The following is a 15,000-nucleotide window of genomic DNA, read 5'->3' as shown; positions in this document are numbered from 1 at the left end:
ATTCTTTTCGTCGTCTCACATTTTTAACATATATATTATATATATATATATTTTATATATACATATATATATATAAAACATTCTATTTTATTTCTATTCTTAAAAAAATATATTTTCCTTCCTCACATTTTTAACATTTTTGTTTTACTCCTCTCACTTTTTTCTTGACAAAAAGAAGAACATGAAAGCTTGACTTGAGCGGGCGGAGCTTCAAAGTCACGCTTAGTTTTTAATGCAACTTCAGTTCTCTCTCCGGACTGTTTACGGGGCAGATTGCACCCCCGACCCCCTCTCAGCTGTCAGCAGTCAACAGGTGTGTGTGTGTGTGTGTGTGTGAGAGCACATGTGACCGCCTGTTGCCACGCAGACATTCTGCGTGTCTCTGTCTGTCCAGTCAAAGTGTTTCTACTGAGTCTAGAATACAGACAGCAGGCTGTGTGTGTGTGTGTGTGTGTACTTACGGACTGGACTCGGGCACCCTCCGTTTGAGTTCCCCATATCTCCCAGCAGAGCACCTGCAGGACAAGGGGAGACATCAAGTCGTCACATTTCCACAAAGAGAATGATGTCACGGTGACCTTTGACCTTTCTTTGACCTTCGACCACCGAGACTTACGTCGGTTCGCAAGCGGAGCATTGGCCCAAAAGACGAGCGCTCGAGTCGTTCCCGAGGCATCACGAGAACGAGGTCACGTGACCTTTTGACCTTTTGGACGGTCGAAATCTGAAGGTTTCATTCTGGAGTCCAATCTTTAACACAGCAGTTAAAAAATAAATAAAAACAAAGTGTGTAAAAAATAAAAAAATAAAAAACCATCACGGTCATTTTAAATAGTGTTACAAAATATATATATATATATATATATATATATATACAGTATATATTTAAGTTGCCACTTATCTAAGTTGCACTTTTTTTTGTTATTAAAAATAAAAAGTGGATTCAAAGAAAGAAGATATACATATCAAATTTGTTCTTCTTGAAAAAAATCTATTTAGATATTTCTTTATCTATATGTTTATATTTTTTAGAAATAATGAGTCACACAGTTGGTCTGTTGGCAAGTTATTGCTTTTCCAACAATCTTGTATTTTTTAAGTTAAAGATATATATATATACAGGACTGTCTCAGAAAATTAGAATATTGTGATGAAGTTCTTTATTTTCTGTAATGCAATTAAAAAAACAAAAATGTCATGCATTCTGGATTCATTACAAATCAACTGAAATATTGCAAGCCTTTTATTCTGATTTATTGCTGATTATGGCTTACAGCTTAAGAAAACTCAAATATCCTATCTCTAAATATTAGAATATCATGAAAAAGTATACTAGTAGGGTATTAAACAAATCACTTGAATCGTCTAATTAACTCGAAACACCTGCAAGGGTTTCCTGAGCCTTGACAAACACTCAGCTGTTATAAATCTTTTTTTTTACTTGGTCTGAGGAAATATTAAAATTTTATGAGATAGGATTTTAGAGTTTTCTTAAGCTGTAAGCCATAATCAGCAATATTAAAAGAATAAAAGGCTTGCAATATTTCAGTTGATTTGTAATGAATCCAGAATGCATGACATTTTTGTTTTTTTAATTGCATTACAGAAAATAAAGAACTTTATCACAATATTCTAATTTTCTGAGACAGTCCTGTATATATATATATATATATATAGAGAGAGAGAAAACATAATAATAAAAATAATAACAAATAAAAGTACATGAAAAAAAAATATATATTTTTTCATGGATGCACTTTTTAAAAAATCATTTAATAAATTAATAATAAAAAGTGCAGAAACTTGTCACCTAAAAAAATAGATACTATATCTATATATAATATAATATATCTGCAATAACTTGCCAATAGACAAACTGTGTGACTCATCATTTCTTATAAATATAAACAGATATAATACCCGAGCTTATAATACAAATGTGAAGAGAATGCTTTTATTTTGAAGGAGCCGCTAAGTGAAGCCCTCGCGCCCTCGGTATGTTATGAAAGAGGCCGTAATGCAGGAGTGACGTTACGTCACCTAATTCTGACTCACAATGAGATTACAGAGCTCCATCAGTAACCTCGTCTGAGACGCCGAGCGTGGAGCGCAAATCCTTTTAGGAGGGGAGGGGGGGGGGGCTTTTTGTGACGACTAAGAAAGTCCTCTTTGCGCTTCAGGAGGTGAAAAGTAAATAGATTTAAAAATAAAACATCTCTTTATTTATGGAAGAGAAGAAAGAAAAAATAACGGTGTCTCTGAAAAAAAGTATTGCTTGTTCAAGCTTCGTGAAAAACAACAAACAGATCAGACGCTTGTGAAGATGCTCAGATGTCTATATATTATAAATATATATTCATAAAAACTAATAAGTATATATAAGATATATATAATATATATTTATTTCTAAAAAATTAAAACATGTATATTAGAAATATATATATATACATTACCGTTCAAAAGTTTGGGGTCACTTAGAAATGTCTTTATTTTTCAAAGTAAAGCACTGTTTTTTCAATAAAGATAACATGAATCATAAATACCCTCTATACATTGTTAATGTGGTAAATGACTATTCTAGGTGGAAGTGTCTGGTTTCTAATGAAATATCTCCAGAGGTGTATAGAGGCCCATTTCATCATCACTCCAGTGTTCTTATGGTACATTGTGTTTGCTAATCGCCTTAGAAGACTAATGTCTGATTAGAAAACCCTTGTGCAATTATGTTAGCACAGCTGAAAACAGTTATGCTGGTGATATAAGCTATACAACTGGCCTTCCTTTGAGCTTGAAGTTTGAAGAACAAAATTAATACTTCAAATATTAATCATTATTTCTAACCTTGTCAATGTCTTGACTATATGTTCTATGAAATGTTCAATTCATTTGATAAATAAAAGTGAGTTTTCATGAAAGACACAAAATTGTACCCCAATATATATGAACGGTTATATATGTATAATATACATATATATATATATGGGAAGGATCAGGGTCAAAGGGTGAGAAGGATAGGCGGGGAAGTGACGGTGCTCGTTGTATGTTGGACGTTGTATGATAATTCCAGGTCCTGATAAAGTTGTATGAACGGATATACTAGTAAAAGTCTATAATATAATATAATTGGGCTGTCGCTGCTAACGCTAATCGTTAACGAGTATACAACTTAAAAAAAAAAAATATAAACGCACTTTAACTTTTTTTTTTTTTTTTTTAAACCGCGCAACGGTTTGACACTGTTTTTGTTTAAATAAAATTTTAAACAATCAAAATAAGGAGCATAATGAGCTGAACTGGTGGATGAAAGGATCGATCTCCCTCCTCCCTCCTCCCTCCTCCCTCGACACACAGACACACAGAACGGAGGCGCGGGGACGTCGGGGACGCGCGCGAAAGAACGCGACACACGAAACCCAGTCGTTGGTCAATCCATTGTTTGTCAACATTCAAAAACCAAAAAACACTGACAGTAAGTAAATCACAAACTCCCACCTCACAGGTTAGGCTCATTTAGCAGCCTGTCAGTCAGAGAACCAGAGGACACGGCGCGAGGACAATGAGGCTCATTTCAAGCTGAGATTGTTCTGGAATGTTTGATGTAGAACACGTGGGGTGTCACATGCAAAAGACTTTAAACGGTGAATTTAATTTATTTTGTAAAATGTATTAAATGCCCCCAGCCTCCAGAGGGTTAACGTGACATATGTGAATGTCAGTCAGTTACCAAGGCCACTGGTTCTGCTGCTGTTCAATGTTAAAGATGACAGGACCAATGGGGTCTCAATATACTTCTTTTTTTACTAATCTGATGTTTCACTGAAGAAACAATTTATCATCCACGATATTAAATACCTCGCTGGCACTTTATATGTAGGAGCCTCTTTGAAAACACAGCTCTGTGTGAAGTTTTGTCTTTAAAAAGAATGAACTTTTAACTTTTAACTTTTAATTGCGATTAATTAATCGCAATTTCAAAAGGTGCGATTAATTAGTTAATTTTTTTTAATCGATTGACAGCCCTAGTATAATATGGTCATTCATGAACCAACTTCCTTCTTTTTTTTGGCGTGAACAAGTCTTCAAGTCTGCTGAGCCACGAGTCTGTTCCTCGAGTCTGTCCCTCGAGTCTGTTCCATGAGTCTGTTCATTGAGTCTGTTCCTGGAGTCTGTTCCTTGAGTCTGGTCCTTGAGTCTGTTCCATGAGTCTGTTCATTGAGTCTGTTCCTTGAGTCTGTTCCATGAGTCTGGTCCTTGACTCTGTTCCTTGAGTCTGGTCCTTGAGTCTGTTCCTCGAGTCTGGTCCTTGACTCTGTTCCTTGAGTCTGGTCCTTGAGTCTGTTCCTCGAGTCTGGTCCATGACTCTGTTCCTTGAGTCTGGTCCTGGAGTCTGTTCCTTGAGTCTGGTCCTTGAGTCTGGTCCTTGAGTCTGGTCCTTGAGTCTGTTCCTCGAGTCTGGTCCATGAGTCTGTTCCTTGACTCTGTTCCTTGAGTCTGGTCCTGGAGTCTGTTCCTTGAGTCTGGTCCTTGAGTCTGGTCCTTGAGTCTGGTCCTTGAGTCTGTTCCTCGAGTCTGGTCCATGAGTCTGTTCCTTGAGTCTGGTCCTTGAGTCTGGTCCTTGAGTCTGGTCATTGAGTCTGGTCATTGAGTCTGTTCCTTGAGTCCGGTCCTTGACTCTGTTCCTTGAGTCTGGTCCTTGAGTCTGTTCCTCGAGTCTGGTCCATGAGTTTGTTCCTTGACTCTGTTCCTTGAGTCTGGTCCTGGAGTCTGTTCCTTGAGTCTGGTCCTTGAGTCTGGTCCTTGAGTCTGTTCCTCGAGTCTGGTCCTGGAGTCTGTTCCTTGAGTCTGGTCCTTGAGTCTGTTCCTGGAGTCTGTTCCTTGAGTCTGGTCCTTGAGTCTGTTCCTTGAGTCTGGTCCTTGACTCTGTTCCTTGAGTCTGTTCCTGGAGTCTGTTCCTGGAGTCTGTTCCTTGAGTCTGGTCCTTGACTCTGTTCCTTGAGTCTGGTCCTTGAGTCTGTTCCTTGAGTCTGTTCCATGAGTCTGTTCCTTGAGTCTGGTCCATGAGTCTGTTCCTTGAGTCTGTTCCTTGAGTCTGTTCCATGAGTCTGTTCCTTGAGTCTGTTCCTTGAGTCTGGTCCTTGACTCTGTTCCATGAGTCTGGTCCTTGAGTCTGTTCTGCCTCTACCTGGTTGTCATGATCTTCTATACCATACCTGCCATAAATATCATGATACAATACCATAAAAACAGCATACCATAAATAAGACACTGGTATATTTATCTATAATAGTAATAAATAAAATATCTGTATGGTTCACTTTTTACCAACTTTTTCAACACTTAACAAATGGCAGTAATATTAGTATTAGCCTCCAAGATATGAATGAAACTACATGGAGCCATCATAGCATTGATGATCCACTATGAGGCCGTTAGTCTGTATCTGACCAGAGGATACAGAGTTCATCAGGATGAGCAGCTGTAGAGTTACACAACTTTACAGACTGAACTTAAACATTTCACTTCTGGCATCTTTTTTTTTTCGTTTTTTTTTTTAAAGCCGAAAATTCCGCCACTTAACGGCACTCGCTGAGCGCCAGTGCGGACAGCGTGACACGAGCAGCGCTCTGATCGCTCTCTTGATGAAGTGTCGACACTAAAGATATGCTAAATCACATCGCTCTTAATGTCACGGGTACTTTGTTAGCATCGCTCCACCGTGCAGCGTGACAGCAGCAGCTGTAGCGGCTAACATTCAAGCTAACCTAAACCACCAAACGCTTAAGACATCTTGACGCTGATTGGCCGAGATGCGACACGTCCCATCAAAGATGTTTTATTGCGAAGAGCACCACTCCACATTTTCTCCGTGTCCCACTCCAATCTCATAAACGCCGGCCGGCCGATTGACCCCATCCCAAAACAAAAACTCTTCGGATCTACAAGATTCACGCAAGTCACCTATTTTGGTTTCAAAACGGCGAATTTCGCCGAAAGGTGAGGGATTCTCATGCCTGATATATATTTATAAAAAAATAATAAATATATATATATATTATATATATATAATAAATAGATATATATATATATAATATAAATATATATTATAAATAGATATATATATTATATATTTAAACTAATAAATATATATATATATAATAAATAGATATATATATTATATAATATTTATTCTATATATATAATATATATTCTATCTATAATACATATTATATATATATATGTATAATAAATCTGATTGTTATTTTATACTATCTTATTTATCATGTTGTGGTCGGATCCCTCTCCTTGACGTGCTTGATGTGGCGTTCTTACCTGCGCTGGCTGGTCGCTGTGGTAACCCCGGCGACACGACGTTCCTCTGCAGAGCCGGTTGCTGTGGCGACAGGAGGCGTGGGTCTGCGAGGGCGGAGGTGATGAAGGAGGTCGTGGTCACCAGGGCGCCGCCGCCTTGGCTGCTGAACTGAAGGGACGCCGCATTCTGATTGGACACCGGCACGGTGACCGGCATGGAGAAGGTGGGCTGTGGGATCGAGGACTGGTGGAGAGACGGGAAGAAGGCGGGGCTTAGACGTGGTCACACACACCCCTCCAGTCCTCTAGTCCTCCAGTCCCCCAGTCCTCCAGTCCTCTAGTCCCCCAGTCCTCTAGTCCTCCAGTCCTCCAGTCCTCCAGTCCTCCAGTCCTCTAGTCCTCCAGTCCTCCAGTCCTCTAGTCCTCCAGTCCTCCAGTCCTCCAGTCCTCTAGTCCTCCAGTCCTCCAGTCCTCCAGTCCTCCAGTCCTCTAGTCCTCCAGTCCTCCAGTCCTCTAGTCCTCTAGTCCTCCAGTCCTCCAGTCCTCCAGTCCTCCAGTCCTCCAGTCCTCTAGTCCTCCAGTCCTCTAGTCCTCCAGTCCTCCAGTCCTCCAGTCCTCTAGTCCTCTAGTCCTCCAGTCCACAAGTCCTCCCAGTCCTAAGTGGCTCTGAAAGAAGGACTTCTATATTTAGCATGTGGGCCAGAGCCGGGGACCCAGTTAGAGAGAGGAGGACGAGGGCACCTTCCTCCTTCCTCCTCACGGAGAGAGAGAGAGAGAGGGAGAGAGAGCGAGAGAGAGAGAGGGGGAGAGAGAGAGAGAGGGGGAGAGAGATAGAGACAGAGAGAGACAGAAAGAGAGAGAGAGGGAGAGAGAGAGAGAGACAGAGAGATTTTTTTTGATTTTTGAAAAACACTTTATTTACATTTCTTTAACCATTACGTTTCTTTAAAAATGAAGTGTTTTAAAAATCGGGTCGTTTAAAATAAAAGCAAACAAACAAAACAAAATATTTAAAAAACAGAAACACATGCTTTACCTAATAAAAAGTGGTGCAAACTCCAGCTCCTCCTCCACCACAGAGCAAACAATACCTTTAAAACACCAGCGTTGTTTAAAAGCATCCAGGTCTCCAATGTGTTTATAAAATCTGAACTCCAGCCAGAGTCTGGCTCTGATGTTACAGAGCCACACTGCCCTGGCTTCCTGCCCCTCTCTGTTTTCCACCCGGGACTTCCTTGTTAAATAAATGGCCATTTTGGCCGCGGATAAAAATTAAGGAGCTGCCACTTTTCTTTTCCGTTTTTTGTAGGCAGCTCCCATGATAAAACCTTCTCTGTAAAAGCCACATTAAAAAGACTAAAAACCAATGTTAAAAGAGTGAAGAAACTCAAAAGTCTCTTACACTCGTTAAAAACATGGTAAATAGTCTCCGGAGGTCACAGAAGGGGCACTGGCTCAGGACAGCGGGATTGATTACCGAAATAAAAGCGTTGGACGCGACAGCACCGTGTAAAATCCGCCACTGGAGGTCAGCGGTCCTTTTCTTCAGGGAGGCTTGTATAGGACCCCCACTGCGGCCAGGGCCTCCATGCCCAAGTCTCTCTGACCACACAGTGGGCGGTCTGTTGCACAGTCTGGACCTGTTGATACTCTTCACGAGGTTAAAATACAAAGTCTTCTTGTCTGCTTTGTTCAGTGTGCAGTTTTCTGGGTGGCTCGTTCTTAGCAGGGGGCCGTGAGTCCCCTAGCCCCGGGCTGAGGGAGATGTCTGGGAAGGGTCTGCAGGGTCCGGCTCTGCTCTCTGCTGGCTGTAGTCGTTGAGGAGGCTCCTCCAACCCGGTCAGCCTCTGCCTCCACAGCTCCAGGAGCCTCCTCGCCACCCGGTCGGAATGCATCCCCAGCAGGAGCCCAGGGCCGGGAGTCGCTCAGCCGGCCCCACTGCATCCACCAACTGCTGCAGGAAAGGGTCTTTGTTTGCAGCAGCCCGTTAGTCCAGGGTGACGCTGCTGCTAATGTCCAGTCGTGCATTATAAATTAATGGTTCTCTCAACAACCAGAACAGAGAGTCAGACTGTGGGCACCTTTCGTGCTTAAAAGGGCCCATGACTTAAAACACCCTGATAAAAGGAGGCAGCCCACTTAGTTTTAAAATGCTGGAGTCTATTAAAACAGAGCAGTATCCAGCCCCAGGTTGTCAGCACGTCTGAGGATGCAGCTGGCCAAGTCTCGCCACACTACAACCTCCGGACTCGTTACAAACTTCTGAACAAACTGTAATCTAAAAGTGGCCGTCCGGCTGGCCAGGTGGACGAGGCCATGTCCCCCCCTCTCTGGCTAAAAACAGCACCCCTGTGGCACCCAGTGTAGACCCTCCCAAAAGAAATCCACCGTCTTCTTTTGTATGTTAGCTAAGAAGCCAGAGGAGGGTCTAACACGGTCAACCTGTGCCACAGTTGGGATGCAATAAGATTGTTTAAAACCAGTACTCTACCCTTAAAAGACATCTGGGGAGCAGCCACTTCCATTTGGAAAGTTTCCCTCTATCTTCTCTGTGACGCCTCCCAGTTCTTCTGGACCATGCTCGGTTTCCCAGGTATATTCCTAAATATTTAAAACCGTCCTTTTTCCATATGAGCTTTTGTGGAAGAACCGAGGCCGCCACGCCACTCCCCCACAGCGAGGGCTTCGCTTTTCTTCCAGTTCACCCTCGCTGATGATGCCGTGCTAAAATCATGTACTATTTGATTTAAAAGGTTTACATCATTTTGATTCTTGATAAAACAACAACGTCGTCGGCATATGCCGATAAAATCATTCCTTTACTAAAACCAGGTAAAACCAAACCATGTAGGCTAGAGCGTATTTTAATGAGGAGGGGCTCGAGGGAGAGTGCGGAGAGCATCCCGGACAGAGCACAGCCCTGCCGGACCCCTCTACTCACTCTAAAAGGAGCACACAGCCTGCCGTTTATCTTCAGCACACTCTCAACATTACTGTACAACACCTTGATCTTAGCTATGAAGCCAGCGCTGAACCCAAACTTGCCCAGAACTTTCCAGAGGAAGCCGTGTTCAACGCGGTCAAAAGCCTTTCCTGATCTAGAGAAATCAGACCAGTATGCATACCCAACGAGCTGGAGACCTCCAAAACGTCCCGAATGAGGTGGTCGTTGTCCACCATGGACCTGCCGGGCACACAGTAGGTCTGGTCCCGATGGAGGACCTGCTCCATAGCTCCCCTCAGCCTGGAGGCCAGGACCCTGGACAGAAGCTTATAATCCACACACAGTAGAGACACAGGCGCCAGTTACCGATGTCCTGCGGGTTTCCTTTTTGGCAGTAGGCCAGCACTGCCCTCCGGCAGGACATCGGCATGGAACCAGAGGCCAGACTCTCATTGAAGGCGTCTAGGATGTCCCTCCGAGGACATCCCAGTATTTTTGTAAAATTCAGCGGGAGGCCGTCGATTCCGGGCGCGCCCTCCTGCATTCCTGCAGGGCAGCTTTCAGCTCTTGGGGGTTATGGGTCTGTCGAGCTCCTCATTAGTCTCCTCGGAGACCTGAGGCAGCTCCCACAGAGCCCCTCCGTCAACTCTCCCTCCTCCCTATACTCAGTGGCATAAAGGGAGGAGTAAAACCCCACCGCCGCTTCCGGATCTGGCTTGGCTCCACAACCGACTGCCCTCGTCCGTCAGCAGTGAGTGGATCACCGCCCTGCCCACTCCTCTTCTCCAGGCCGAAGAAGAAGCTAGAGGGAGTGTCCATCTCCGCGATGGTCTGGAATCGGGACCTGACCAGTGCGCCTTGCACTTTTACTTCGAACAGGTCGGCGAGAGCCGCTTTTTACTTTTGAGGACTTCAATATGTCCTCGATCTCCTGTGGACTCGCTCAAACTTTCTAGGTCCACTATCTCAGTCTCCAGGTCCTTCATAGATCTGGTGACGTCTCTAGTGACGTTGAAAGTGTGCTGCTGACAAAGGAGCTTAATTTCTACCTTACCACGGTCCCACCACTGCCTAAGATTATTAAAATCACTCTTCCTCAGCCTAAAAATGCCCCAAAATTAAAACAACACCTCTCTAAAAGTCCTATGGAAAGTTAAAACTGTATTAAAATGCCAATATGCGCTCCTAGGTAAAAATTCCTAATAAAAACATGACATAAAACCAAAGAGTGATCAGTAAAACCAGCGAACAATGCTGCACATTTTAACACTATTAAAATGGTGCTTAAAACATAAATCTGGTCTAACCTGGCTGAGGAGATCCTTCCTCCCTAACGTGGGACCATGTGTACTGTCGGCAGTCCGGATGCATCCTTCTCCACACGTCCACCAGACCATGAGGATGGACCAGCCTCCTCAGCACCTGCTATGACGCTGGATGTGGCTCTGTGGTTTCTGTCATTAAAATCATCCTCTGTGCAGTTAAATCCCCCAAGAATAAAAAATCCTCCGAGGCACAGTCATTTAAAACATCATTAACTTTGGATAAAACAGCTGCCTCTCTGTCCCAGTTGTTGGAGCATAGATATTTATAAAACCACGTTAAAAGGTCGAACCGTGCTTTCACAAAGAACAGCCTCCCTCCACGATGTGTTTGACCTCCAGTGACCGGGGGCAGACGGCCTTGGTGAAGAGGACGCCCACCCCTCCGCTGAGGTTGGTGTTGTGGCTCAGGAGGACTTCCCCCCCCCACTCCCTCCTCCAGTCCGCCTCGTTGGTGCTGTCGCTGTGCGTCTCTTGTAAGAAGAGAACATCGTTGGCTTTCATCTTGTTAAATTCATAAATTGATGTTCTCTTCTTACTGTCCCTCGCTCCATTTACGTTTAAAACTCCGACTCTGAATGTGTTCATTAAAAGAAAAGAGTTTAAAAAACAAATAAAACTTAAAACCAACAAATCAAATAAAACACACATTGGAGCTCTCCACCTCCCCCTGCTGGATGCACTCCTTTACTTTGGGCAAAAACTTTTTGATCCTAAAAACCTCTTGTTTGTCTAATTTTTTTTCCTCATGTGGAACTGGTACGACTGAACAAGGCCACGAGGTCAGGAAGTGATCCTTGACCTCTACTTTCTTTTCCTTTTGTTGTGTGCAGAAACAGCCTGATCTCATCATCTGTGTACAGCTTTTGCCTGACTATTTGTTAAAACAGAGGAGAGTCGCTGTCCTCTGACCCTCCTCACTACTGTCCTCCACCGCCCCGCCCCTGACTCCTCCTCCTCACTTCCACCCTGCTGGCCTTGGCCTCGCTGCCAGCGCCTGGCCACTCTTCTTTCTCTTTGAGGCTCCTTTCTGCCCCTGCTTCCTCCTCGTCCATCTCCACCTGCTCCACCCCTCCTCCCCTGCACCGTCCTCCTCCACCTCTACGGCTTCCCTGACCTGTCCTACCGCCTCAATGCGCTTATTGCCAACCCTGTCCTCGTCTTTTTTCCTTTTCCTCTTTCTCACTTTACTCATTATTCTCCACCCCACTCTCCACTTCCATCACTAAGCGGGAGCCACCATCACCACCACCACCATCACCAATATTATTTTTGTTTTTAATCTTTTTTTTTTTCCCTTCTTTTCTTGTTTTCTTCCTCCTCCCCACTTCCCACCTCACCCCAGCCTCTACCCCACTGCTCTTGGCAGATCCCCACATCCTCCATTTTTGGTCCGCTTTTCCTTCTTTTCCTTTCCTCTCACGCTCCCGACTCCACCCACAGCCTGCCTTTCACTGCCCTGTCCAGCATCCCCACCCTCATCCCCACCTCACCACCCTTGCCCGCATCACCCCATCACTCCTCCCTCATTCATACCCACCACATGTGTGTCGGGTGCAGCAGCAGTGACGCCGCCCGCTCTCCGTTGGAATCGGCGGCGCCCGCCGCTGCAGCGCCGCCGCGGCCGCGCCTCCTCTCAGAGACGCCGCCGCCTTGAGCCCCGCAGCCCCGCGGCAGCGGTGGCAGCCGCCTCACCTGCTGTTCCCACGCTGGTGTAAGCGGCGTGGCGCTGGACGGACCCGAGCCGCCGGACCAGCTGGCGCAGGGTCGCCTCGCTCGAGCAGGCCCTCGGTGTGCCCCTCCTCCCGCAATGAAAGCACTTCATCGCCGATGAAGACGCGTAGACGTTATAGTTAACATCATCTACTCTGACGCTGAAGCGCAGGTTTAACTCAGCTCCGGTCGTTGAGTATCATATAAACCGATCTACGGTAACTCATGATATGCTTCATCGAGCTCTCCTTGAACCCGATGAGATCTCTCATCGGGAGACCAGCTTTCCGTGCCGGGAGGCTCTCTGCTGAGAAACTCATCGGAGATGAGCGGAGGGACGTTGAAAGCGAGGACTCTGGTGGACGGCTGGTCCAGCGGAAACACCTGTACAAACAAATCTCCCACCGAGACCCTCCTCTACCACGCGGCTCACCTTCCCACCTGATCCAGGAAGATCACGACCGAGCCGTTCATCTTGGCGGCGGACTTCACTGCTGAACCCGACTTTCTTCCGACTGCCCGAGCCAATTCCTCCACGCTGCACGAGGAGTCACGGAGATCTTCATACCGTGTCTCCTCGTGAGCAGCGGGGGAATCGGGCAAACATTTCCGCCCGCGAGCCCGGTGAGGCACCGCAGCGGGAAGACACCCAGAGAAAAACCCAACTAATCACCAAACAAATTAAACTACTGTGAAACCCAACTAATAAACCACATAAACTAAATACACACAACTATGAAAGAACAGAGAAGAGAGAAACACACAGACAACGCTCCGCAGCTCTCACACACACACCCTGTCGCTCTGACGCTCAGCGTGAACTGAGAGAGAGAGAGAGAGAGAGAGAGAGAGAGAGAGGGAGAGAGAGAGAGAGAGAGAGAGGGAGAGAGACAGAGGGAGAGGGAGAGAGACAGAGAGAGAGAGAGAGAGAGAGAGAGAGAGAGAGAGAGAGAGGGAGAGAGAGAGGAGAGAGAGAGAGAGGGAGAGAGAGAGGGAGAGAGAGAGAGAGAGAGGGAGAGAGAGGAGAGAGAGAGAGAGAGAGAGAGAGGGGAGAGAGACAGGGAGAGAGAGAGGAGACAGAGAGAGAGAGAGAGAGAGAGAGAGAGAGAGAGAGACAGAGAGAGAGAGAGGGAGAGAGAGAGGGAGAGAGAGAGAGAGAGAGAGAGAGAGAGAGAGAGAGAGAGAGACAGAGAGAGAGAGAGAGAGAGAGAGAGAGAGAGACAGAGAGAGAGAGGGAGAGAGGTTTTCACTGTGAAAGGTAAGAGGCCTTCGTTCTCTCCAGCGTTGCTGTGGGAAGCGTTTGGGATTCATTAATTTAAAACATCAAAAATCAAAATTGATCATTTCAAATATTTTATCGTAAACGTCGTTTTTCACGTTTTACATCTTTTGACTGGTGAACCGGGCAGTAAAGTTAGCGGCTAACGGGTAGCGGCTAACGGCTAGCACCACTGCACACTGGCCAAGCAGGGGGGTTAGGTGATGGGGAGGGGGGGTTGAGAGAGTGTGTGTGTGTGTGTGTGGGGGGGGGGGGGGGGGTGAAGGGAGGGGGGGCACCCGAGAAGATGGATCTTGAGATTTTGATTCGAGTCTGAATAAATAAATAAATATAAATATTAGCTTATTAACTGTTATCTGTTGTGTACTGTGTGTATTTACTGTCGTGTTTATTGTGTGAATTCGGCTTTTCAAAATAAACTTCCGTCTTCACAGGAAACCAGAGGAACACGTTGTGGGTTAAGAACTTAGAGAACTATGATAAATATAAATAACAGTTAACACGACGTGGACGTCGGTCACCTGGGTGAAGATACACGTCACTGGTCCTTATCTAAACACCCTGGAGTCAGACTAGATGCTGATATGTAATATGAAATACATAGTCAGACTAGATGCTGATATGTAATATTAAATACATAGTCAGACTATATGCTGATATGTCATATTAAATACATAGTCAGACTATATGCTGATATGTAATATGAAATACATAGTCAGACTATATGCTGATATGTAATATTAAATACATAGTCAGACTATATGCTGATATGTAATATTAAATACTGTGTGAAGCTGACTGAGGAGGAGGAAGTCTCGTTCTTATTCAATTTGCCGACCCAGAATCTCAGAGAACGGGATCGCCCCCCCCCCCCCCCCCCCCGGGAGGTATTCTAGTACCAGCAGGATTAAGAGTGTTTGTCCTCGCCCCGAGCTGCCAGCTGAGGATTACACTGGAGGAGAGGAGAGAGGAGAGGAGAGGAGGAAGGAGAGGAGGAGAGAGTAGGAGAGAGGAGGAAGGAGAGGAGGAGGGAGAGGAGAGGAGGAAGGAGAGGAGGAGAGGAGGAGAGAGGAGAAGAGGAGAGGAGGAGGAGGAGGGAGAGGAGGAGGAAGGAGAGGAGGAGGGAGAGGAGGTGGTACTCACGCCGTAGCGCTTGAAGAGGCCGTCCAGCTCCTCCGCCCTCCGGTACTTGTCCTCCGTCAGCGGGCTGCGGTCCAGGGAGTCGTCTCCGTCCGGCTCCGGGCTGTTGCAGCCGTTAAAGCCCTTCTTCCTCAACGTCTGAGGAGGAGGAGGAGGCACGGTTACGTTTACTTCTTCATGCACGGTTTGTGGGCGTGACCAACTTCACTTCCCCCAAAAGAGAGGAAACAAGTGATTTTACTTTCACACAAACATCATAAAATAAACTGATGGATGACTCAGTGTGTGTGTGT

The 15,000-nt window shown here is 45.4% G+C and overlaps 1 protein-coding gene across 1 annotated transcript in view; it reads right to left on the bottom strand.

Moving 5' to 3' along the window:
- Window positions 1–15,000, bottom strand: part of mef2d (myocyte enhancer factor 2d) — a 35,820-nt gene that overhangs the window by 14,520 nt on the left and 6,300 nt on the right. The window contains exons 2-4 of the mRNA XM_056405916.1: window positions 14,711–14,845; window positions 6,331–6,553; window positions 462–515 (exon numbers count right to left, since the gene is read on the bottom strand). Coding sequence (XP_056261891.1) covers window positions 462–515; window positions 6,331–6,553; window positions 14,711–14,845 — 412 coding nt within the window. The remainder of the gene's footprint in view (window positions 1–461; window positions 516–6,330; window positions 6,554–14,710; window positions 14,846–15,000) is intronic.

This window comes from Pseudoliparis swirei, chromosome 22 (assembly GCF_029220125.1).
Source record: "Pseudoliparis swirei isolate HS2019 ecotype Mariana Trench chromosome 22, NWPU_hadal_v1, whole genome shotgun sequence".
Classification (NCBI taxonomy): domain Eukaryota; kingdom Metazoa; phylum Chordata; class Actinopteri; order Perciformes; family Liparidae; genus Pseudoliparis; species Pseudoliparis swirei.
This window is presented reverse-complemented; position numbering and strand designations above follow the sequence as displayed.